Source organism: Gymnoscopelus microlampas (assembly GCF_963454915.1).
Source record: "Gymnoscopelus microlampas genome assembly, chromosome: 8".
In the NCBI taxonomy this organism is placed as follows: domain Eukaryota; kingdom Metazoa; phylum Chordata; class Actinopteri; order Myctophiformes; family Myctophidae; genus Gymnoscopelus; species Gymnoscopelus microlampas.
In genome coordinates, this window is record NC_139945.1 from 1,531,031 (window position 1) to 1,558,800 (window position 27,770).

The following is a 27,770-nucleotide window of genomic DNA, read 5'->3' on the forward strand; positions in this document are numbered from 1 at the left end:
CACGCAGGCACGCACACATTTGAAATGTGTATTTATGTCCACATAAGAAGTACAGGATGTACAAAGGACATAAACACTGCCAGTGCAGTCAGATGAAGGGGAAACAGACAGTTACAAAGTGCAAGTAAAGCAGAGCATTGTTACATACAAAACAAAAGATGACATACTTGTCAAACACAGCGGACAACAATCATGGGTAAAAGGAAACAACTCCTCCTCCACATTGAGCGGCTTCCTATAAGAGCTGATATTGAGCAGTAGGCTACCTTGCTAATTGTTTAGCCCTCCTTTTGGAGAGGCCGGCCATTTGCAGGCCCCTCACAACCAACTTGTGCACGTGTCCTAGACTACCTAAGATAAAAAATAAAAAAAAACACACACACACACACACACACACACACACACACACACACACACACACACACACACACACACACACACACACACACACACACACACACACACACACACACACACACACACAAGGAAGGGAAGCCATGGGTGATGCAGATCAATACAATAGTCAATACAATCATGATGGCTGCCATCATTACCATTACAATCACCATGACATTATACAGCATACTGTCACTGTCAGCTGTATTATGTCACCTTATGCACCCTCATAGGTCCTTATGTCACCTTATGTACCTCACAGGGTGGCAGCTGTTAATTCAATTCAATTACATTCAATTCCACTCGATTCCATCTCATTCAGAGGATCTTTATTGACTAAACATATGTTCACATTGCCACAGTGTCCAAAAGAAAAGCAGTCAAAACATGTGTGTGTGTGTGTGTGTGTGTGTGTGTGTGTGTGTGTGTGTGTGTGTGTGTGTGTGTGTGTGTGTGTGTGTGTGTGTGTGTGTGTGTGTGTGTGTGTGTGTGTGTGTGTGTGTGTGTGTGTTTACTGCAATGGGGACATACTCTGTTACAAGTAAAAGTCAGAAATTCTGAATTTTCTTGAGTGAAATTTCAAAAGTATTGGTATGAAAATGTACTCAAAGTACCAAAAGTGCAGAAAGTACTCATTATGCAGAATGTCCCATTTCATACGTTTTCAAATGTATAATAATAATCAAAATCTACAAAGTAAGAGTAAAAGTACAATAGTAAAGTAAAAGTAAAAGTAAAAATACCTCAAAATTGTACTTAAAATATATGAACATTTTAAATAAATGGACTTCTTCCGCCACGGCCTGCCTATTAGCCAATCACTGCGTGGCCCGTCCTTCCAGGCTATGGGATCCATGATCCATCCATACAGCGTGCGTGTTCCCCTTTCCACCAGCAGGGGGCAGCATCGTCTCTCCTCTGGCCGTGGAACTTGTGGCGTCAACTGGTCTCCATGACAACAGAGGGCTGTAACACCAGGCTGGTTGTGTGAGCGTTCAATCAGGGTTGCCATGTCTGCTTATTATAAGCCGACTTGTGTGGGATTGTTTTTCTTCTGTAAAGTTAAACTTGTATGTATTTTTTTTTTTTTTTGGGGGGGGTTCTGGGGCTTGTTTCTACAGTGTAGTTGTTTATTTCAAGGACCCCCAGATTACTATGTGTAGCCTATGTATACGGACCCCCACATCTGAACATATTTTTATACTCTTTGTATTTATTGCTTCCCACAATTTCTTGTTTTTCTTTTCTGTGAAAAAATAATAAAGAGATTTGTAAAAAAATATAAGTGGTTCTTAACCAGTGGTCCGGGGACCACCAGTGGTCCTTGAGGGGGTTCCAGGTGGTCCCCAGCTAAAGAGTTGGTAGCCAAATGGAACCATTATAGATCTTTCTCTCTTGAGAGTGTAAAAATTACGCTCTCAAGAGTTAAATTATTGTTAAAATCTGAGGCTCAAATGCCTAATAAATAATGGACCTTTGATATGAAGGGGGCTTGCGTTCGCTTGCTTGTATCTCTCGCACGATCTGGCAACGCCGGGCTTTTCCAATCAGTGCGAGAAACGCAGCCACAGCCGCTGAGAGAGAGAGAGAGAGAGAGAGAGAGAGAGAGAGAGAGAGAGAGAGAGAGAGAGAGAGAGAGAGAGAGAGAGAGAGAGAGAGAGAGAGAGAGAGAGAGAGAGAGAGAGAGAGAGAGAGAGAGAGAGAGAGAGAGAGAGAGAGAGAGAGACCTGCGTTCCTCGCTGTCAGTCAGTTAGTAATGTTTTACAGTCCGTTAGCGCGTCTCTAACGTCTCTCTCTCTCATAGAATGGATGTTAACGCACAGCGTGGTGGATTATATTATCATAATAATGGATCCTTCTGTCTAACATAACGATAACAGGACGTTAAGGAGGATTTATTAAAGGACAGGGTTTGGTTGTGAACACCAAACACACCCAGTGGAACACAGAACTGGAAAACAACCTTGATCCTACTTTTTTTGGATTTATTCTCAAACATTCTCTCTCTCTCTGGATTTCATCTTGTGATCTAAAGCCTGTTAAAACACTAAAGAAACAGCAATCTAACGGAGATTATTACAAGGAGAGGTTTGACAGCTGAAAGAAAAGAAGAAACGGAGGCATTTGAAACAGAATAAAGTCTGTTAGGAGGAGAGGACTTTGGATTTAAAGAACACATTCTCTCTCTCTGGCTTCATACAATGTTTTGTTTCGTCGCTTTTTAAAACACAAAAAGAAACAATAATCTAACGGATCAAAGGAGAATAAGAATACTATTCTATGGAGAATATATTCCAAGGACCTGTTTGACACTGAAAGACAAGAAGCATTTTAAACAGAATAAAGTCTTGAGTTGGAGCTTTGGATTCACTTTGGATTTTATAAAACACACATTTTCTCCTCTCTGGATTCATCTTTTGATATAAGCCTTTGAAAACCTCAAAAGAAACGACAATCTAACGGATCAAAGGAGAATATTACAAGAAGAATATTCGAAGGAGAATATATTATATAAGGATCTGTTTGACAACTGAAAGAAAAAGCAGAAAACTGAGGCTTTCAAACACCATAACGTCTGGTAGGAGTGGAGCTTTGGATTCACTTTGGATTGTATTAAACACAACATTAGCTCTTCTCTGGCTTATGGTCTTGTTGTTGGGAAAAGGTTTTGGGTTTTTTAAAAACACAAGAAAACAAGTTACAAGACTTGTAAACACACTCAAAAACCTGGAGTTTTCCATCCATGTTCTGCTGTTGTGAGACCTTTACAAATAAGGGACTGTTAGAGGTTTGGATCTACTTCCATAGAACTGGTGGGTTTATAGATCTAAAGGACTGAAGGAGGAGGAGAACAACCAGTGGAATAACAGACTCTGAAGAGTTTTTAAAGTGTGTGTATTTTTGGAGGAATAAATCAAAGCAAACATCAACATGGTGAAGTTCAACAACTCAGATCTGTGGATAGCCTGGATGCTCCTCTTCTGTATGGAAGGTAAGAAGAGAGGGTCACTGTGTGTGTGTGTGTGTGTGTGTGTGTGTGTGTGTGTGTGTGTGTGTGTGTGTGTGTGTGTGTGTGTGTGTGTGTGTGTGTGTGTGTGTGTGTGTGTGTGTGTGTGTGTGTGTGGGCAAACTGGACTTCTATAATAGTCAACTGAACTGGACCTCATGTTATAGTTCTGTTCTGGGACCCTCTACACTAAGTGTGTGTGTGTGTGTGTGTGTGTGTGTGTGTGTGTGTGTGTGTGTGTGTGCAAACAAACTGAACTTCTAATAGTCAAATGAACTGGACCTCATGTTGTAAGTTCTGTACTCTTAGACCTTCTACACAAAATCTTTCGCCCCCCCAAAACTAGCAGGTCTACAAGCTCACACAGCATTGTGTTGTACAACGCCTTGTGAGCTTGTAGATCGGCTGTTTTTTAGGGCTATAATACTGTTTTACCCCCCAGAATATGCTTATGATAACATGCATTCACAGTCATTCCAAAGGGATTCATTATCTAGTCTGATCTATTCAATTATATAGAAATAATGACAGAGAAGTTCCAAAATATTGAACTTCTATACCAGTGGTTCTCAAACCTTTCCAAGTCAAAGGACCCCCAAATTGATATGTATTTGGCCGCGGACCCCCATCTGATAGGCTAACCCTTTTTGTGCCAGGGACCACCAATCTTCAAAAAATAGCAGATCTACAAGCTCACAGCGCGTCACGAAGTGACGTGCTGTGAGCTTGTAGATCTGCTATTTTTTGAAAAGCCAACATAGAAATGGATAAAGTTGCTAAAATGATTGTGGTGCTGTATTAACCACCTTAGCTGGGGACCCCCTGGAACATCCCCCCCCAAGGACCCCTGGGGGTCCCCGGTGGACCCCACTTTGAGAAACTATGGTCTATACGCTATCTGTTGTTGTTAAATATAATCCATCATGTGACATCATCCTCTGAACATCATGAATGTGTCTGACATCATACAACCATCACCTACACTATTGGCTCTCAAAGTTTGGGGTCCTTGGAGGGGGTTGTTGTTCCAGCAGGGGGTCCCCAGCAAAATGTGTTGATACAGCATCCCGAACATTTTTAACCACTTTATCCATTTATGCGTTGGCTGTTCAAAACATTAGCAGATCTACAAGCTCTGGAGCTTGTAGATCTGCTAATGTTGAATAATTTGACTGTTTTTTTTCAACACAAAGCTTCTCTTCTGGGGGTCCTCTGGCACAACACATTATCAGTTGGGGGGTCCGTGGCCAAATATATATCACTTTGGGGGGTCCTTGACACAAACAAGTTTGAGAACCACACTGGCCTATAATACACTACAGTATATGAATACATCATCATAATTGAACTGGGGACTCACACACACACACACACACACACACACACACACACACACACACACACACACACACACACACACACACACACACACACACACACACACACACACACACACACACACACACACACATCACAAGTGTCAAACAGTGATGAAGGAGTTAACGGTGCGTGTAAAGCCATCATAACGCACGACATGTTGTCTGGGTTTGGGTGGGTGTGGGTGGGGGGGTCTATAACTCTATGGGTGTGGGTGGGGGGGTCTATAACTCTATGGGTGTGGGTGGGTGGGTGTGGGTGGGGGGTAATATCTTTCAGTAAAACACACACTGAGCACTAATAGTACTCTTTATGTTTTTCCTGGTTTCATCATATCTTTTGGCAGTGGTGTAAAGTAACTGTAAAGTACTGTACTAAGTACAATTTTGAGGTATTTCCAATTTGTAATACTTTTACTTCTACTCCACTACATCTCAGAGGAATATTGTTTTTACTCCACTACAATTATTTGACAACTTTAGTTACTACTTTGTAGATTTAGATTATTATTACAAAACATTACATTTTGGCCATTTGAAAATAGCAGATCTACAAGCTCACAATGCGTCGTGATGCGACACATTGTGAGCTTGTAGATCTGTTATTTTCAAAATATGTTTTTATACATTTTGTATAAGACATTCTGCATAATGATGAGTACTTCTGGTACATAAGTATATTTTGATACCAATAGTTTTGTACTTCTACTCAAGTACATGTTTAGTTCTGGACTTGTAACTTGTAACAAAGTATGTCTACATTGCAGTATTGATACTTTTACTTAAGTAAAACATTTGAGTACTTTTTCCACCACTCGCGCTGTCTGGCTGAATAGGCTCTATGCACAGCAGCCATATTGGGAATAAATTGGGCCTCTTCCTTACTTCCCTCTCAGGTGTTAACAATGATACTAATTAAGGCTCTGTTCCATTTAGTGTGGCACAGTGGTTGTCTTATTTTCAAGGACCCGCATAACTCTGAGAGTGTACAAATGGAACCAAATGGACCCTCACAGATCCATTTGGTTCCTTTTGTACACTCTCAGAGTTACACACCCACCATAAGGGGCCATTTGGGAACCAGAATGGAGTGTTTCTAGTGAGCCAACATGCACGATATCAGCACCCTGACCATGAATGGAACAGAGCCTTCATTAGTATCATTGGTAACACCTCTGAAGGAAGACACCCAATTTCTTTCCAATATGGCTGCTGTGCATAGAGCAGGGGTCTTCAACCTTTTCAGGCCAGGGACCCCCAAACTGTTGTGGAGATGGAGCAGGGACCCCCTACCTCTTAGGGTTAGGGTGGCTACGTACCACATACATCTATCTATATATACAATTTGAATCCTGCGCCATGTCGGTTGTCAGTATGTACGAACGTTGTATGTGGCCAGTGTGACGTAATCTGACATCACGCCAGTGTGACGTAATCTGACATCACGCCAGTGTGACGTAATCTGACATCACGATGAGACGGTCGTCCCGAATATGGACACAACGCCAGTGCGTCTCACGACAGCATGACATCACGCATGACATCACATCCTACCTATAAATTCTAGGATGCCGTCAGATCGCACCAGTTCGACGGCTTCCATAGTGGGTTTTGGTCATTGGAGAGGTGATGCACGTCACCTCTTTCTGAAGTGGGTACTTTCAAAGCCTGCCGTGGATTTAGGAGAGCACAAAACTCTCTCTCACACTGTGAGGTGCCTGTAAGGTGGCACTGCAAAGTGAACGACGCGTCACGCTAGACGTTCGGGCCGCGTAGCGGCCCGAACTTCTAGTATATATACAATTTGAATCCTGCGCCATGTCGGTTGTCAGTATGTACGTTGTAACGTTGTATGTGGCCAGTGTGACGTCATCTCACGACAGCATGACATCACGGTCGTGACATCACGATGAGACGGTCGTCCCGAATATGGACACAACGCCAGTGTGACGTAATCTCACGACAGCAGTGGGTACTTTCAAAGCCTGCCGTGGATTTAGGAGAGCACAAAACTCTCTCTCACACTGTGAGGTGCCTGTAAGGTGGCACTGCAAAGTGAACGACGCGTAATGCTAGAAGTTCGGGCCGCGTAGCGGCCCGAACTTCTAGTTGTATACATATGTATAAAATTGTGTTTTATATGTCTAAACATGAACAAATGGTTGCCCTGCTCCAACGCACCTGTCCCAGTAGTTGTGCAAATAAAAGGACCTTTCTCTACAAAATATGTATAAACATAACCGTTTTATTGTGCATTGTGCCTCCATTTATCTGTTTGCTAAAATATGGTGGATTCATGTTCTGTTTAAAGATAATTTGACATTTCTTGGGGGAAAATATATATATTTTTTAAAGTTTTTAAGTTTTTAAAAACAAAAATATTGTTTAATCAAACAACAATTTTGCGGACCCCTTGCAGTACCTCCACGGACCCCCTAGGGGTCGCGGACCCCCTGTGGAAGACCTCTGGCATAGAGTCTATTAACCTCCAGTCCCTGGTTAGTTAGTCTCTGAGGCAGGTGTGAACATAATCATTTAGAGAAGAATGGAATCAGATGGTGTAGGAGAGGTTGAGTATGTGGGAAGATGTTAACTATATAGGCCTACAGTAGTGGTTCTCAACCTGTGGGTCGTAACGCGAGGCGTTGTGAGCTTGTAGATCAGCTATTTTCACGATATGTATCCGTGGAAACGGAGTCAAGCTAAATGTAATGCCTACAATTCCAAGTGCTTGTCAGGGTGGGGGGTCCCCAGTTAATACCTCAGAAAGAAAGGAAAGAAAAAAGTCCTTTACTGCAAGTAAATCAACAAAATATTACTCTAAAAACTGGTCAAACATTGACCGCATTGTCAAATAGTATAAGAAAAGAGGCAACAATTGTGAAAATAGCCGATCTACGAGCTCTGCGAGGCGTTGTGAGCTTGTAGATCAGCTATCTTCACAATGTTTATCTGTGGAACCGAGTCAAGCTAAATGTAATGCCTCAACTCCTACAATTCTAACTGCTTGGAGTTCTAATATTATTATTTTGGCGCGTCGAGGCCTAAAAAGGTTGAGAACCCTTGGAGTAGGCCATACATGGGCAACTGGCGGCACCTTCACTTAATGTGGCCCACAGGTTACTATCAGAATAGTGATATATTATTGATTTCAGCTGTTATGATTCCAAACATGCAAACATGACCCGCTTTAATTACTTCAGTCTATATTAGTAGCTTAATGACTAGTATTAACATCATTCTATTGTCTTTTCTATGTCCAATGTATTTGTATTTAAGTTCAAAAAGTTAACATAAGTATAACTAAATGCATTTGAAATTATCACTGTGTGAAGTGAGTGGTGCCTTTGATGAGCCCCGTATTGACCCCCGTATTGATGTTGTCATCAATGTTTGTGGACAGACATACATACATACATACGGACACACGGACAAAGCCAGATATAGGAGTGGTTGGCACCACTCAAAAATGTTACTTCCACTGTTAAAGGTATGGTAAGTGATATTTTTGTTGTTGTTTTGTTCTTGTTAAAAATGGTTAAAGTACTATATTGTGATAGTAATCATTGCTACAGAGCGTTTGTTCGGTCACAAGGGTCTCTCCAGCTCTTTAGTAAACACAATATAGTACATTTTCAGGACAAAGTTGAACTGAAAATGCATTTTCTGTTTAATAAAGAGCTGGAGAGACATGGGAGACTCCTTTTTACTGAACAAACACTCTATAGCAATGAGTGCTATCAGAATATAGAGCTATTTAACACTTATTTTAACAAAAGCAAATCACTTACCCTAGCTTTAATTCCACTTAAAAAAATAGCAAAAAATGGCAGATAGTAGGATCTACTAGACTACATGTTAAAGAGGTGGTGCCATGGTTTTGCACTGTTTCTGTTTTTCATCTGTCTATGAGGTTGATAGAACTTCATTAAGCCCCCTGGTGGTGTTTTAATGGTGTTTTATGTCTTCTCTGACTATTTGGAGTTTCTTCCTGGAGGCTGAAACCTTGAGGGTCAAACGGGCCAATAGAGAAACAGCCCTTTAGTGACATAGTAAAAACATACCCTCCCCCTCATTATCATAACACAACAGGTGTGGGCATGAGGAGGAGGAGGGACTAGGACAGGTGGGTGGTGCTAAGGTGGTGGAGGAGGTGCTAAGGTGAGAACCAGGTATACTTAATGAACTGGAGGCGTGTCCACATAAAAACATCATTTTAACAATTTCTGTATACTTTTAAAAAAAAAATCTTCCTCCTAGTATAACCATAATACCTGATGATCATGTTTTAGAGGGAGAAAAAAATCACTGAAAATCACGGCAGCCCGTCCTTAACGAAGGCATTATTTGACAGTATACAGCTGTGTTCATTTCGGCGACGAAAACTATGACGAAAAATGTTTGTCGACTACCTTTTTCCACTGACGAAAACTAGATAAAAACAAAGCTATGATGAGACTAAAGACTAAATATATTGACAATTTTGTCAACAAATAAAAACTAGACTAGAATGTCAGTGAGGGATCTAGTGGAGAAGAGATCCAGTAGAACTAAAAGACAAGTCATTTTATGTTTGGTCACGCTCGGGCGTTGCGCGCTGAAAATAGCCGATCTACAAGCTCACAACGCGTCGCAGCGCGACGCGTTGTGAGCTTGTAGATCTGCTATTTTCAGCGCGCAACCGATCGTAAAATCAGCCATTTACGACGCCATCAAGGCACCGCCAACACACATTTTAGTCGACTAAATCAACTGTAGATTTAGCCGACTAAAATCTCGTGATATTTAGTCGACTAAAACTAGACAAAAACGTCAACTTTTCAGATGTACTCAAATACGACAAAAACTTAATGGAATTTCATTCAAAAGACTATTTTGACCAGAATTTGCTGTCAAAATCAACACCGGCAGTGGCAAACGGTAGGATCCAGTAGGATCTACTACTCTACTACATGTTGACGGTGGCATTAAAGGCAGAAACGGCAGCAGACGGTGGAAGGGTTGTCGGCCTCGTTAATCCTCCAGATTAGTGCAGAGATGATACATGTGACACTGACTGACTGGACGCTACTATAGCTCTGATATGTAGAGCACTGAGCACTCAGACAGACAGGCAGACATACAGGCAGGCAGGCAGACAGGCAGGCAGGCAGGCAGGCAGGCAGGCAGACAGACAGACAGACAGACAGACAGGCAGACAGGCAGGCAGGCAGACAGACAGACAGACAGACAGACAGACAGACAGACAGACAGACAGACAGACAGACAGACAGACAGACAGACAGACAGACAGGCAGGCAGGCAGGCAGGCAGGCAGGCAGGCAGGCAGGCAGGCAGGCAGGCAGGCAGACAGACAGACAGACAGACAGACAGACAGACAGACAGACAGGCGGGTAGACAGGCAGACAGGCGGGTAGACAGGCAGACAGGTGGGTAGACAGGCAGACAGACAGGCAGACAGGCAGGCAGGCAGGCAGGCAGACAGACAGACAGACAGACAGGCAGGCAGGCAGACAGACAGACAGACAGACAGACAGGCAGACAGGCAGACAGACAGACAGACAGACAGACAGACAGACAGACAGACAGACAGACAGGCAGGCAGACAGACAGACAGACAGACAGACAGACAGACAGACAGACAGACAGACAGACAGACAGACAGACAGACAGGCAGGCAGGCAGGCAGGCAGGCAGGCAGGCAGGCAGGCAGGCAGGCAGACAGACAGACAGACAGACAGACAGACAGACAGACAGACAGACAGACAGACAGACAGACAGACAGGCAGAGAGAGAGACAGGCAGGCAGGCAGGCAGACAGACAGACAGACAGACAGACAGACAGACAGACAGACAGACAGACAGACAGACAGACAGACAGACAGACAGACAGACAGACTAAACTTCAAACCTCCCAAAACAAACTGATTCGACTATACTTCTCGGCCTGGGGCCCAAAAAAATAGCAGATCTACAAGCTCACAGCGGCTCACTTCGTGCTGCGCTGTGAGCTTGTAGATCTGCTATTTTCGAAAATTGGTGGCCCCCATGGCACAAAAGGTTAGCCTATCCGATGGGGGTCCGCGGCCAAATGCATATCAATTTGGGGGTCCTTGACTTGCAAAAGTTTGAGAACCGCTGGTATAGAGACTATAAGTTCAATATTTAGACCCACCTTTTTCCCCTCACATGTTGCTAGCCAATAGGATGGCTCAGGGTAGAAGACAGGGTTAAACAACAAAAAATGCGATTGGCTTTCAAAATAGTCAATGCGACTTTGCCCTCGATACCCCACATATCTGACCAAATACCTCCAACAAGTTAGCGACACCCACAGCCACAACACTAACACCCACCTATAGAACAAACATGGGTAAATTCTCCTTCTATAGCACTGCCACCCAGGTGTGGACTAGTCTGACCCCATCCCTCAAAAAATGTGGTTCACCGGCTTCCTTTAAAACAGGTGTAAAATAAGGCTGAAGTGGTTAATTAATGTATGTTTTATAATGTAATCATTTTTATATCTGCAAAGTAACTAGTAACTAAAGTTTTCAAATAAGTGTAGTGGACTAAAAAGTACAATAGTTGCCTCTGAGATGTAGTGGAGTAGAAGTAAAAGTATTGACAATTGGAAATGCTCCAGTAAAGTAAAAGTACCAAAAAATGTTACTTAAGTACGCAGTACTTGAGTAAATGTACTTAGTTACTTTACACCGCTGGTTGACATTAACAACCTGTATTACAGCATGAGTTGTTTGAACTTGATAGATGTGTGTCAACACAAAGTGTGTCCTTTATTCAATAAGGGACACGTCGTTTAGTTTCCTATGTAAGGGACGATTCCTTGTTTCAAGGGAGGTCATGAACACATGCTGCTGTTGCTATTGCTTTTTATATTGAATACTGAAAGGTAACAGTTTTCATGAAGTTTCCACCCGACAAAGACGTTGTGGTTTAACCCATTGAGACCTGAAGCCGATTCTACAGTACCTGTCTCCTAAATCTCAACAGTTTTCTGAAAAACGTATGTTTCTATATCAGTGGTGCTCCATCTTTTTCATGTCAAGGACCCCCAAAATTATATGTATCTGGCTGTGGACCCCCATCAAAATATTTTGTTCCAGGGACCCCCCAGAAGCAAATATTTGAGTTAAAAATGTTCGCTTAAAAAATATATATATATTCAAAGATTTGCACACATTTTCACGATTTTTCAAAAATAGACCAAAGTGTAAAATAATGCTTTTTTAGCTCAAATCCAAAAATGACAAAGTTCCAGGTCTTAATGGGTTAATGTACTGTCTGGTATGAACTTTATTTGCTTTCATTGCTTCAGTTGTTGGTCGATTTATTGTCATTGTTGCTGCTGTTGTTGATCCATTTATTATGATCGTTGCTGCTGTTGGTCGATTTATTGTCATTGTTGCTGCTGTTGTTGATCCATTTATTATGATCGTTGCTGCTGTTGGTCGATTTATTGTCATTGTTGCTGATATCAATTGATTTATTATGATCGTTGCTGCTGTTGATCCATTCATTGTGATTGATGGCGCTCCCTTTGGTTGATGATGTGTTTTTGATGAGTAGTGCAGCTCGGCCAATAAGAGAGCTGGAAAGAGAAAGAGAGAGCAACGATACAATCTTAACACAATCACTGCCAGGTATTAATAATTAATTAATACATCCACCTCTGCCAGCCTTTGACCCGCTTTAATTACTTCAGTCTATATTAGCAGCTTAATGACTAGTATTAAAATTATAATATATTTGTCTTTAAGTTCATAAAGTTAACATAAGTATAACTAAATGCATTTGAAATTAAATAAAAATGTTACTTTTCAGGATTCCAATAAAAAAAATACCAAAAAAAAAAGTCAGGATTCGAGTTAAAAAAAATAGCCGATCTTCAAGCTCAAAACGCGCCGCACTGCGGCGCGTTTTGAGCTTGTAGATCTGCTATTTTGGCTACTTCTGCGTGACATAGAATGGCATTAATTAACAAAAAGAGTTAAAATACGGAGTGTGTAAATATATAGTGGCCCTCTCCATCATCAAAGTTGCATCACCCCTGCTCTAACATAATAATAAATAAAGAATAATAATAATTCTAAAAATAAATATATTTTATTTTGGTACACAGGCTATTTACGCTGAATGTTTGGTCTTACTATAAGGATGCTAAAGGGTTCATGTGGTTGTAAAAAAAAAAGGAATGGGAAAATAATCCTGGTAGAATGTAGAGATAGACAGCTTTGCAGTCTGTACGGAAACACATCCACTGAACCATTCACTACACACACACACACACACACACACACACACACACACACACACACACACACACACACACACACACACACACACACACACACACACACACACACACACACACACACGTGTCTCTGACATGTCTTATTCCAGGGTGGTTTGGGTCAGTTTGTTTTAAATTGAATTTTGCTCCTGATTGCTGCAGTAGTTTCACATGAGTGTGTGTGTGTGTGTGTGTGTGTGTGTGTGTGTGTGTGTGTGTGCGTGTGCGTGTGCGTGTGCGCGTCTGTGTGTGTGTGTGTGTGTGTGTGTGTGTGTGTGTGTGTGTGTGTGTGTGTGTGTGTGTGTGTGTGTGTGCGTGTGCGTGTGTGCGTGTGCGTGCGTGTGTGCGTGCACTTGTCTGATCCAGCCACCTTGCGCTGTCACCTTTACTTTGCGTCAGAAGCACACACACACACACACACACACACACACACACACACACACACACACACACACACAGACACACACACACACACACACAGACACAGATGAATGAATGGAGCGTGGGGCCGGTTTGTGAATATAACGTTACATGATTTACACACTGTGTGTTGAGAGACGGTTGTGTGTAAGTGTGTGTTATTGATTGTTGTGGTTCCTTGTTGTGACCAAATTCCACTTCTGCCATGAAAGAGAGAGAGAGAGAGAGAGAGAGAGAGAGAGAGAGAGAGAGAGAGAGAGAGAGAGAGAGAGAGAGAGAGAGAGAGAGAGAGAGAGAGAGAGAGAGAGAGAGAGAGAGAGAGAGAGAGAGAGAGAGAGAGAGAGAGAGAGAGAGAGAGAGAGAGAGAGAGAGAGAGAGAGAGAGAGAGAGAGAGAGAGAGAGAGAGAGAGAGAGAGAGAGAGAGAGAGAGAGAGAGTTTGCCTGCGTGCGTGTTTGAGAGAGGGAGAGAGAGAGAGCGATTGTGTGTGAGAGAGAAAGAGAGAGACTTGTGAGATACTCAGTGAACTGTATCTTTTCATCTTAATTCCTCTGCTGTGCGTGCTAAGCACTGTAATACCATACCGTGTGTGTGTGCGCGCGCGTGCACGTACATGTTCTAACATGAGTTAGAAAAGGAAGACTCTAGAGGACGTAGAATGGGACGTGTGTGTGTGTGTGTGTGTGTGCGCGCGCGTGCACGTACATGTTCTAACATGAGTTAGAAAAGGAAGACTTTAGAGGACGTAGAATGGGACGTGTGTGTGTGTGTGTGTGTGTGTGTGTGTGCGCGCGCGTGCACGTACGTGCATGAACATGCAAAGCGTGTTTGCAACAGGAGGCTCAGATATATGTGTGTGTGTGTGTGTGTGTGTGTGTGTGTGTGTGTGTGTGTGTGTGTGTGTGTGTGTGTGTGTGTGTGTGTGTGTGTGTGTGTGTGTGTGTGTGTGTGTGTGTGCGCGCACTGTGTGGTCATCAACAACGGTGATGTGTGCGTGTGCGTGTGTGTGTGCGCGCACTGTGTGGTCATCAACAACGGTGATGTGTGTGTGTGCGTGTGTGTGCGTGCGTGCGTGTGTTTACGTGCACGTGCTGGGTAGTCAACAGCGGTGCACCTGGTCTAACTCAAGCTCCTGGGTGGTAACAGAACCCTGAGGGTGTCAACACGAACCCCAACGGATCCCGTGTGCAGCCAGCCAATCAGCGTGCAGCATGTTAAGGTCACATGACTAACCCAGATGCTCACAGAGCATGATGATGATGATGATGAGGATGATGATGAAGAAAACATCAAACACTTTGACGCCTCAGGAAGGTCTCTTATGGAAAGTTATGAAACATGTTCCCAAAAAAGTTATGAAGATAGCTGATTGGCTCAACCCCCCAAGGGGGTTAATGCAAGCGGATGGGTTTTTGACGAACTTTAGACTTAATCGTCTTACCTTAATAAACATTGTCATACATACTATATAATTCCAGTCACTAGTTTAAAGTCTTCTTTCAATCATCATGATATGTGTTTTGGTAAATTATCTCCCATTTATTTTAAAATTGATGATAAAGTAGGTTATGTTCTAGGAGGGGCGGGATGATTTGATTGACACGCTGCACGACCAATAGCATTCATTCCCCGCCCCCCGCTCTTGATTGACAAGCTACCCAACCAATAATGGTCTGGTTGCATTGCGCGGGATATGACGCGATATAGAAGTAAATTCCTGAACAATCGTCTTCACTTCTTACGGTCTGTAGAAACCAATGGTGTGGCTTTGTCCATTCTTTTTTTACAGTCTATGATCCCACCACAGTTCTAGGCAAAAATCTATCTATCTATCTATCTATCTATCTATCTATCTATCTATCTATCTATCTATCTATCTATCTATCTATCTATCTATCTATCTATCTATCTATCTATCTATCTATCTATCTATCTATCTATCTATCTATCTATCTCAAGGGTCTTCAACAGGGGTTCCGGGACCCCTAGGGGGTCCTCAGAGTAACTACAGGGGGTCCGCCAAATCTTTCTGTGATGGGGAACATTATCCGAAAAATAGCAGATCTACAAGCTAACAACGCCTCACTCTGCGAGGCGTTGTTAGCTTGTAGATCGGCTATTTTCGGAGAGTTGGCGTAGTAGAGGGAAAAAGAGCAGGCCAAGTACAGAGCCAGCGGTCAAGTTGACTAAATATTGAGGGCTTAAAAGGTCTGGAAATACACATTAATCAAACAAGTCTATAAAGCTATCAAATCTATGAAAAAGTTTAATATGCAACACGATTTCATACAATATGTAGTGGAGGGGTCCCTGCTTCATCTCTCTCTCTCTCAGCCAGGGGGTCCTTGGCCTGAAAACGTTGAAGACCCCTGATGTATCTGTCTATCTAGTCAGTATCCAGTGGTATAATAAATGAATGTAAGAGGATCATATTTTCATATCTCTGCTCTACAGAGGAGCAGCTGGAATCAGTTTGTTGAACAGATGGAACTTTTCCACTTCGATTATTTTTCACTCTAAAAATAGACTTTCAAAAAATTAAAAGACCTCTGGGACAGCAACGAGCATGTGTGTGTTCACGTGTGTGTGTGTGTGTGTGTGTGTGTGTGTGTGTGTGTGTGTGTGTGTGTTCACGTGTGTGTGTGTGTGTGTGTTCACGTGCGTGCGTGCGTGCATGCATGCATGCTTAATTGTGTGTGTGTGTCAGTGGTGTAGAGTAACTAAGTACAGTTACTCAAGTACGGTACTTAGGTACAATGTTGAGGTACTTTTACTTTACTGGAGTATTTCCAATTTTCAGTGCTTTTACTTCTACTCCACTACATCTCAGAGACACATATTGTACTTTTATTCCACTACAATTATTTGACAACTTTAGTTACTAGTTACTTTGCAGATATAAATTATTACAGTACAAAACATACATTAACCACTTTTAGCCCTATTTTATACATAGGCTATTTGAAAATAGCAGATCTACAAGCTCACAACGTGTCACATCGCGAGCTGCTATATTCAAACATTTTAGTACTTTTACTTTTGGTACTTTAGGTACATTTTTATACCAATACTTTTGTACTTTTACTCAAGTACATTTTGGAATTCCGGACTTTTACTTGTAACTTGTACTTCTGCTACTTTTACTTAAGTAAAACATTTGTGTACTTTTTCCACCACTGTGTGTGTGTGTGTGTGGGGGTGTGGGTGGGTGTGCGTGTGCGTGCGTGCGTGCGTGCGCGTGCGCGTGTGCGTGTGCGTGCGTTTGAGTGACAGAGGCAGAGAGAGATTCAGATGGACAGCGATGACAGAATTCCTGGGACATTTATAAATTAATGATTTGTTCATAACAGAGACAGACAGACAGACAGACAGACAGACAGACAGACAGACAGACAGACAGACAGACAGATCTCTTGGTCAGGTGTCCATGACCATGAATCAAGTCTGATGTTTTAGACCCTCTATGAGTTCAACACTATGCAAGGTTTACTGTCATTACATTTATTAAAGTCGCCCCCAATAGAGGACAGAAGTCCTGACGTCACTCGTTCATCCCCTGGTTGGTAAAGTAATGTCTCTCTATGGAGAATAACATTGGTTGGGTCATCTTAGAATCGTCTCATATAAGAGTTGTGGTCCAAAAATAAACAAACTGTGTCTGCGATATTGTCAGGGAGGAGGTTCTGTATCGTTTATGATAGTCAGTCACTTATATTTCATACAATCTGTTTCTGGTGAAATTTTAACTAATTCGTCGAAAGTAACATTAGTGTTTTCTCACCGTCAGTTGATGCTTCATATCCATAAGAGTCAAACCGTCGGGGTCATTTGTTTATTTTTGGAACACAGTTCTTATTTGACGCGATATTAAACACGTCTATGGGATTCAGAATGGGGGTGGAAAAACCGCGAACCAGGTAGACAAACCAAGGATGTGTAAATCACGTCAGACTTCGGTCCTCTATCCCAGTGGTTTTCAACCTTTTTCGCGTCAAGGACCCCCAAATTGACACAAATTAGCCCAGGGACCCCCTTTTAAAAAGATATGCCAGGGACTCAACCATTTAGGTTTATTGGGGGTCCCACTCTACACTGTATCACCATCATCAGTGTTCATTTAACTCTGAGAGTGTACCAAATGGAACCAAATGGACCCTAACGGGTCCATTTGGTTCCATTTGTACACTCTCAGAGTTACAGACATATAAGGGTCAATTTGGTTGCTAACTATTCATTTGGCTGGGGACCCCCTGGAACCACCTCAAGGACCACTGGTGGTCCCCGGACCACTGGTTGAAAACCACTGCTCTATCCCAACCCACAGGTTGAGAACCACTGTCCTCGACCAATCAGGTGCCTGTTATCTCCAGACATATGGCCCAGTTCCAGTAGCGATGTGGGACAGACTGGAGACTCTCAGGCAGCAGGTCTCTGAGTCCAGGACACACTTTCTGTTTTTGTACCAAAAGCTTGTTCATTGACTTTCACTTGATGGATGTTTATTGAGCTGCCATGTGGGGGCTGTAAATTACACCAACACACCCCCCTATCAGGCTGTGACAGCAGTCAGTGTTAATTCATCCTCTAAAACTATGACCAATAATGTTTGTCGACTACGGTACCTTTTTTCACTGATGAAAACTAAATAAAAGCTAAGCTATGATCAGTGGTGGAAAAAGTACTCAAATGTTTTATTGAAGTAAAAGTATCAATACTGCAATTCAGAAGTACTCCGTTACAAGTAAAAGTCCGGATTTTAAAATTTACTTGAGTAAAAGTACAAAAGTATTGGTATCAAAATATACTTAAAGTATCAAAAGTAAAAGTACTAATATATTTGAAAATAGCAGATCTACAAGCTCACAACGCGTCGCATCGCGACGCGTTGTGAGCTTGTAGATCTGCTATTTTCAAATAGCCTGGGTATCAAATAGGGCTAAAGTGGTTAATGTATGTTTTATAATTATATATATGTATATATATATATGTATTATAATTAAAGTTTTCAAATAATTGTAGTGGAGTAAAAGTACAATATTTGCCTCTGAAATGTAGTGGAGTAGAAGTAAAAAATATTGGAAATTGGAAATACTCAAGTAAAGTACAAATACCTCAAAATGTTACTTAAGTAAATGTACTTTCCACCACTGGCTATGATGACTAAAACCAAGACTAAATATATTGACAATTTCGTCAACAAATAAAAACGAGTCTAAACTGTCAGTGAGGGATCTAGTGGAGAAGAGATCCAGTAGAACTAAAAGACAAGTCATTTTATGTTTGGTTGCGCTCGGGTGTTGAGCAGATCTACAAGCTCACGACGTGTCGCGACGCATTGTGAGCTTGTAGATCTGCTATTTTCAGCATGCAACCAAGTGTGAAATCACCATCAAGACACCGCCAACAATACATTTTAGTCGACTATAACCTTATGATATTTAGTCGACTAAAACTAGACAAAAACTAAAACATTTCAGATGACTAAAATATGACTAGAACTAGACAGAATTTTATTCAATAGAGTTTGACTAAACTAAATCCAATACTGGGTGACAGGAGAGTCATTTATGAAGACCCATCCATGTCTCTAACACAAGCCACAAGCGCTGCTACTGTGTGTGTGTGTGTGTGTGTGTGTGTGTGTGTGTGTGTGTGTGTGTGTGTGTGTGTGTGTGTGTGTGTGTGTGTGTGTGTGTGTGTGTGTGTGTGTGTGTGTGTGTGTGTGTGTGTGTGTGTGAATGACCAGAGATCAATGGATTCACACATGCTGGCCTGCTAGCTTTGCTGCTGCCGTTCCCCGAGGGACCGCTTTACACACTGTGTGTGTGTTCTATTAAACAGCAGCCTGGTGTGTGTGTGTGTGTGTGTGTGTGTGTGTGTGTGTGTGTGTGTGTGTGTGTGTGTGTGTGTGTGTGTGTGTGTGTGTGTGTGTGTGTGTGTGTGTGTGTGTGTGTGTGTGTGTGTGTGTGTGTGTGTGTGTGTGTGTGTGTGTGTGTGTGTGTGTGTGTGTGCGTGCGTTCTTTAGGGTATAAATTACTGTCCATCCCTGAGGACTCATCAGGTTTGCTGGTTCAGGCTGTTTTGTATTGACCCTTTAGTATAATTCAGCTGCAACAGGCAGGCTGCTATACAGCTCAACACTTATTCCTTCACATGTTTGATTGATTCAATACTTTATTAGACGTAAATGTAAACAGCACGTGGTCCTGGGGATTTGTTTCCATTGTGGTCCTCTGTATTCAATTCATCAACGTAGCATTAAAAAACGACACAACAATAAGTCATATTTAGTATATTTAATAATAATAATAAGTCGTCAGTGGCAGATTTAAGTATTTTGGCGCTCCAAGTAAAGCTCAAGTTTTACTGGGTTTGGGCTTTGGGGCCCTTCAAGGGCTCCTGGGCTCCTGGGCCGAAAGTAAGTGAGTTTTCCGTTCACATGGCAATACATGGTGTTTTTACACTGGGCTGGAGGAGAGACTCCGCCCGATCGTAATGTTTGTTGTCTGAGTGACGTGCACGTATCGCCGGTGTGTTTAGAAACGATTGGACTTGCAAACATAATGAAAAAAAAAAAATTGAACATTTTAAAGTTATAAAAAACACTAAATCGCTGGCAGTGGCCAAACACAGCCAGAAATAAGGTTGGCAGAGAATGAGTTAAGGATTTCATAATCATACACATCATACCTGTAACTTTCACTATACCCCCACCAAATAAAAACGTTTTTGCAAGCGGGGCCCTAAAAAAATGTGTGGCCCAGGGGCCCGTACGGGGGTTAATCCGGTCCCTGTTCATCGGTGATCAATCTGTGAGACGTTGCATCTTCTTGGCAATAACCAGTGATGTAAAAGTAACTAAGTACTTTTTTTCTACATACATTATAAAATGTATTACGAGCTTGTAGATCTGCTATTTTTTTTTAACATCCAAAGACATCTTAAAATGACACAGATGCGTTCCCCGTCTCAATGGATTAACCCATTAAGTCCTGGAACGCATCCCTGTCACTTTAGATCTCTTTGGGCTATTCAAAAATAGAAAAAATAAAAATCTTTGAAAACATTTTTTTTTTTTTTTTTTTTCAAAAAACTGTTGGGATTTAGAAAACATTTTTAAGAAGCATCTCAGGTCTTAACGGGTTAATGTATTTTTATATTGCGGTATTACTTGTATTTATAAGTAAGATCTGAGTACTTCTTCCACCCACTGCTGAAACTATACATCAAAACATAACTGTGTGTCTTTTTTCCCTCAGTCTGTGAGACGTTTCTCATCTTCTTGGCAATAACAAGTTGCAGCCGTTTGTTCTAGGAAATGTCTCTTAGTTCAGAAATAGAACATAATCCTCTCCCTCCAACATGTACTGTAGTCTGTATCAATGAAACAATGGATCCAAACATGTTACTAAATCCCTTTGTGTTCATAGAAACAGTAACACGGTTCAAAAAGCAGCAGAAGACAGATGGTTCTGTTGTTTTTTAAAGCGTAGAAGATGCAGAAAAGCTACTCTATAGCTGCACTGGGAATTATCAGTGGTAGAAAAAGTACTCAAATGTTTTACCTTTAAGACCTGAATAAGCATCTGTGTCACTTGCATTGCCATTCTGAGATGGCCTGTTCAGCCACGCCCATTCTGAAAATCTCTGAAATGAGAATGAATGACTGAATGTTAAAAAGTATATATTTTATATATACAAGAGACACTGGGGAGCCCAAAAAATCCCCCCCCCCCCCCCCCCCCAAAATAAAATAAAAAAGAGTATTGGCATCAAAATGTACTTTAAGTAGCAAAAGTAGAAAGTAGTCATTGTGCAGAATGTCCCATTTCACAAGTTTTCAAATGTATCAAAATCTTTTGAAAATAGCCGATCTACAAGCTCACAATGTGTCGCATCGCGACACATTGTGAGCTTGTAGATCTGCTATTTTCAAATGGCCAAAATGTATTTAGGGCTGAAGTGGTTAATGTATGTTTTGTAATAATAATCAAAATCTACAAAGTAACTAGTAACTAAAGTTACTCATAATTGTAGTGGAGTAAAAGTACAATATTTGCCTCTGAGATGTAGTGGAGTAGAAGTAAAAGTACTGAAAATTGCAAATCCAACAGTAAAGTAAAAACACCTCAAAACTGTACTTAAGTTAAGTACAGTACTTGAGTACATGTACTTAGTTACTTTCCACCATGGAAGCCATGCCATGGTGGGTGAATGGACTGTTACATCTGTTCTGCTGTGTGTGGGCTTACATCACTAATTGTAAATTGATTGGCAATTGAGCTCCAATGAGGGAACAACGAGGCCTGGATGACCTCAGAGCTCCATCCTCCATCTGAGTGCTGATGACCTGGTTGTTGTGTCTCTGAAACATCATGCTGTTATTAATGTATCTGTTGGGTCTTGAGCTGTGGTGGAAAAAGTAGTCAATGTTTTTGACTCCTGGACTGCACCAACACAGAGTAAATAAGGTGGTGGAATGGAGTGATAACAACGCTCTTATCATTAACACAAAAAAGACAGAAGAGATTGTTTTTGGTGCTCCACTAGAGATACACAGATCCCTCATTACTATTCATAGTGAACAGATCAACCAGGTATGTTCATATACATACCTAGGAGTAGTAATAGACCACCTTTTGTCATGGAAAGAACAGATTGAATCAGTGGGTAAGAAGACAAAACAAAGAGTCTATTTCCTTCGCCGTTTGAGATCTTTTGGTGCTAGTAGACAGATTCTTTTGTTTTTCACTTCTGTTATTATGAGTGTTCTGCAGTACTGTAGAACCACCTGGTATGGATGTCTGTCTGTAGCCTTAAAGTCACAACTGCTGCAACAAGTGAACATTTGTTCAAAGATTGTTGGACAGCCACTTCAGAGGCTCTATACATCTACGTATAATAACAGTATGATAAGGTTGGCAAGGAATATCACTTCAAACACTAGCCATGCTTTGTATGGAGAATATAGGTTACTGCCTTCAGGAAGGAGATACAGTGTTCCTACATACAATAAGGTCAAACTGAAGAGGTCCTTTGTCCATCAGACCACATTGAGGCTTAATCAGGAGTTATAAGCCAGGGGTAGGCTGAGTGGTGGACATTGCTCTTGTCTTTGCATGTCTTTATGTATGTATTTTGTATTTTGTTGTTTTCTTGTGTCATGTCAAATGTGTGTACTGTTATATGTTGCATACATGGCTGTTTTTGGGTCGCAAGACAAATTTCAGTGCAAACTGACAATAAAGTATTATCGTATCGTATCGTATCGTATTTTACTCAAGTACAAGTATCAATACGGCAATGTAAGAAATACTCCGTTTGTCCGGAATTCAAAATGTATTTGAGTAAAAGTAAAAACAAGGATTGGTATCAACATATACTTAAAAGTAAAAGTAAAAGTACTCATTATGCAGAATGTCCCATTTCACAAGTTTTCAAATGTTTACAAATCTTTTAAAAATAGCCGATCTACAAGCTCACAATTGTGAGCGTGTAGATCGGCTATTTTCAAATGGCCGAAATGTGGTTAATATATATAGGGCTGAAGTGGTTAATGTATGTTTTGTAATAATAATCAAAATCTACAAAGTAACTAAAGTTGCTCAAATAATTGTAGTGGAGTAAAAGTAGGCCTACAATATTTGCCTCTGAGATAGACTGGTTCCAGACGAATCTGACAAAAAAGAATTGCCCTTGGCAGATTAGGTCTGGCCCCTCTCAATAGAGATTTTATTTCTCTCCCTCTGAAGTTGTGAGGGACCAATCAGAGCCCAGTATACAGATATGGGGTGGGTTTATCACCATGGGCATTTTTTTTATTTGCCCCTCGGAAATGCAAGTTCTACACAGAGATTCCAGACTAATATCTACGCAGTGATATGCCTCTGAGATGTAGTGGAGTAGAAGTAAAAGTGCTGACAATTGGAAATACTCCAGTAAAGTAAAACAAAATACCTGAAAAAGTACAGTGCTTGAGTAAATGTACTTAGTTACTTTGTTTCCCTGAAACATGCTGTTGTTAATGTATGACTGGGTGTTGTTTCTGTTGGGTAGCTTAACACGTTTGGGACAATGGAATGACACTTAATGTGGATGGGCAGGAAGGATGAAGAAGAAGACTGTTTATCACATGAACTCGGGGGGGCTGACAGTGAGGGGGGGGGGGGGGGGGGCTGACAGTGACAGCGTTACCATGAAGTGTCTGTCTGTCTGTCCCATGACGGAGACAATGAGGGAGGAAGGACAATCTGAGCCATGTTCTCTCTGTGTGTGTGTGTGTGTCTCCTCCATAATGGAGACAATGTGTCCTCTATAAAGCTTATTATTTACAGGGTCCTGCAGAGATGAACCCATTCAAATCAGGAACGCATCTTTGTAAGCACTTTATCTTTTTTTTATACTTTGGCTTTTCAAAAATAGCAGATATACACCGTGCCACGCTTTGAGCTTGTAGATCTGCTATAACAAAAAAAAACATTATTTTTTTTTTGCAAATCTTTGAATATATATATATATATTTTTAAAGCGAACAAAACTCAAATCTTGGCTTCTGGGGGGTCCCTGAAACAAAATATTTCGAGATGGGCGTCCGCGACCAAATACATATCATTTTTGGGGTCCTTGACAAAAGCACCACAAATGTAGAAACATACATTTTTTTCAGAAAACGGTTAGGATTTTGTAGAATCGAAACCCTTTAAGACCTGGAACGCATCTGTGTCACTTTAGATGTCTTTGGCTATTCAAAAATAGCAGATCTACAAGCTCATAGCGCGGCACCAAGTGCCGCGCTATGAGCTTGTAGATCTGCTATTTTTGAAAAGTCTTGATTTTATTAATTTTTTTAACTGTTAGGATTTAGACATTTTGCAGAATCAGAACCTCAGGCCTTAATAGGTTAAAGAGGAGGGAAAAAAATAAATAAAGATTAGACCACAAACAGGGGTCTGTGGTCTAATATAATGCATATAGAGCTGAGGGTCCTTGGTAAATGAATGGTTGTTGCTGTGGGTCTGCTGATCGTCCTCCAGCAGATGATTCAGATGATGCTCCTCATGACAACACAATGACACCTCTGTGTTCAAACATGTGAGCCAACATGGAGCAGGCTGAGAGGCTGTCACTGTGCTCTAACACAGGGATTCGAACCCGCGGCACCGTCCCCAAGGGGGGTCCCCACACTATGTTTTAGTTTGAGGGGAGAGGGTCCGCAGATGATTTCTTTTTTACCCTTTAAGACCTGAATCGGAACGGAAACTTTTGCATGCATAATGTTCCCAAATGTGCAAAATCCGCGCTCTGAGCTTGTAGATCTGCTATATGTCACCTTACTGCTGCTGTTCACTGTCTGTCTGTCTGTCTGTCTGTCTGTCTGTCTGTCTGTCTGTCTGTCTGTCTGTCTGTCTGTCTGTACTGTATCACAGGGGTGGTCTACAGTGTATCAATAGTCTCTCAGCATGGGGGGTCTTTTCATGCTGAGATGCTTTTAATAGCATATTTACACCTTCTGCCAACAATAGGCTCTACGCGTGACTCACTATTATACTTTATTTATTTAGTAATAACACACCTACTCACATTCACCAGGACTTAAGGGGGCAAATGTACAGCATATCCTAGAAGTAATGTTTATTAAAATAAAATTGTGAAGTATATAACTGATAATTCTGATATGGTTTGTCCTTAGAATAAAATTCCATTTAGTTTTATTACATTTTTTTGTAAAATCTACAGTTGATTTAGTTGACAACAATTTTACTTAAGTAAAAGTATCAATACCACAATATAAAACATACTGTTAAAAATACTGTTTAAAAAAATAATGTTGCAAGTAAAAGGCCTGTGCTCAAAATGTTACTTGAGTAAAAGTACAAAAGTATTGGCATCAAAATGTACTTAAAGTACCGAAAGTAAACGTGCAAAAATGTTTGAAAATAGCAGATCTACAAGCTCACAACGCGTCGCGATGCGACGCGTTGTGAGCTTGTAGATCTGCTATTTTCAAATAGCCTAGGTATAAAATAGGGCTGAAGTGGTTAATGTATGTTTTATAATATAATAATGTACATCTGCAAAGTAACTAGTAACTAGTTTAGTTTTCAAATAATTGTAGTGGAGTAAAAAAGTATAATATTTGCCTCTGAGATGTAGTGGAGTAGAAGTAAAAGTATTGAAAATTGTACTGTACTTTACTGTAGCCAGACACCCTGTGTAGTTGTGAGTTGTGTAGTCGTGAGTTTGTGCTGCAACACGAGTGAATGAGCATGAATAATGTGATGCATGTGAACACCAACCTGGCAACCTGCATGATACTGCAGAGAGAGAGAGAGAGAGAGAGAGAGAGAGAGAGAGAGAGAGAGAGAGAGAGAGAGAGAGAGAGAGAGAGAGAGAGAGAGAGAGAGAGAGAGAGAGAGAGAGAGAGAGAGAGAGAGAGAGAGAGAGAGAGAGAGAGAGAGAGAGAGAGAGAGAGAGAGAGAGAGAGAGAGAGAGAGAGAGAGAGAGAGAGAGAGAGAGATACAGGAACCATATGTGTGTTATTACAGTAGACCCCCCCCTACACACACACTACACCCCCCACTGTTGTGTGACAGTAGACTGGGATATACACACTGACTCTCTGACACGCGCGCGCACACACACACACACACACACACACACACACACACGCACAGAATGATGCAATTCATGCCCATATACATGAGGAGGGATGGATGAATTGATATGAATATGATCACACATTCTACATGAATACAGTATATAGTACAGTAATAATAGATACTAGACCATACCCGGTCGACGCATCCGTGGGGGGATATGCGCACATGATCTGGCAACCCGGGAGGCAGTTCGTCCCATAGCCAGCGGGACCATCCCACAGCTGGGCAGCCCCGTAACCATGGCGACATTCTTGTACACATAAACGCTAATAAGAAGCTGAGATTTGATGAAATTGAAAAACGGGCTTCACAGTTAAGTTCAGATGGTAATGGTCAATGGCTGTGTGCAAAATCAGAGCAATTGGTCCAGCCACTGAGGAGAACCGGGTAGCTTCACCTACTCACCACTACAGACAGACAAATGGACAGAGGTTACTCAAATTATAGGAGGATAGTATAATATAGTACATAGTAGGTTTATGTCCACGATGGTGTATGTGACCAATTATGGGGCGGCCATAGCTGAATGGTTAGTGAGCCCGCCTAGGGAGCCAGAGGCCCTGGTTGCCCAGGTTCGATTCCAGGCCATGTCAGCAAATGTGTCGATGAAATGAAATTTGTCCCTGAGCAAGACTCTTAACCCCTAATTGCTCACAGGTTCTCATTGGAAACAAGACCGCAAGGACTTTCATGAACGACCTGTTAAAAGGAATTATCCTTTATCCTTTATGGACGCTCATCCACGCTCAACGCAAAACTGCCATTCACTAATTATGACAGTTATGATGCTTTTTACCAGCTTGCAAAGCACGCTGGTCTAAGAAGAGACTGAGTCTAGTCCAGTGTTCTCAAACTTTTTCATGTCAAGGACCCCCAAATTGACACTTATTACCCCACGGACCCCCATTTGAAAAGATCTGCCAGGGACCCCAATAAGAGAAGGTTTTTTTTACGGCTCTCTAGCAGTGATTCTCAACCATTTTAATTTCAAGGACCCCCAGTTTAACATGCATTAGGCTACGGACCCCCGTTTAATGGCATTTATATCTCTGGGACCCCAATTCATATTGTATAATCAATGTTAATTTAACTCTGAGAGTGTACAAATGGAACCAAATGGACCCTAACGGGTCCATTTGGTTCCATTTTACACTCTCAGAGTTACACACCCATAAGGGTCCATTTGGTTCCTATCCATCATTTAGCTGGGTACCCCCTGGAACCCCCTCAAGTACCCCTGGGGGTCCCCGGACCCCACTTTGAGAACCAATGGTCTATAGTCAACACTTTCTCAACACTTTCTTGACACTTTTTCATCATTGGCTGTCCTTTAAGCCAATGGGGATACTTTCCCATACTCTGAGCGGGTGGTCTCGTCCTCCCAAGCCTTTGGTACTAGACACGCCTCTCGCCTCTATGGCAGTGTTGCCAGATTGTGCGAGAGAAATGAGCGAGCAACAGGTCTAAGCCAATGGGAGCCACTATAGCAGTGTTGCCAGATTCTGCAGCAGATTCAGCTGAGAAGGAGCACTCCCTCGTTCTGCTTTCTTTATCCCAGATTTGTATGTCATGAGGGAACGTCATTGCATCATTGCCCCAA

The 27,770-nt window shown here is 41.7% G+C and overlaps 1 protein-coding gene across 1 annotated transcript in view; it reads left to right on the plus strand.

Moving 5' to 3' along the window:
- The first annotated feature begins 3,256 nt into the window (after positions 1-3,256).
- igsf11 (immunoglobulin superfamily member 11) overlaps positions 3,257-27,770 on the plus strand; it is a 201,238-nt gene continuing 176,724 nt past the window's right edge. Inside the window, exon 1 of the mRNA XM_084065190.1 lies at positions 3,257-3,388. Coding sequence (XP_083921316.1) covers positions 3,328-3,388 — 61 coding nt within the window. The 5' untranslated portion in view covers positions 3,257-3,327. The remainder of the gene's footprint in view (positions 3,389-27,770) is intronic.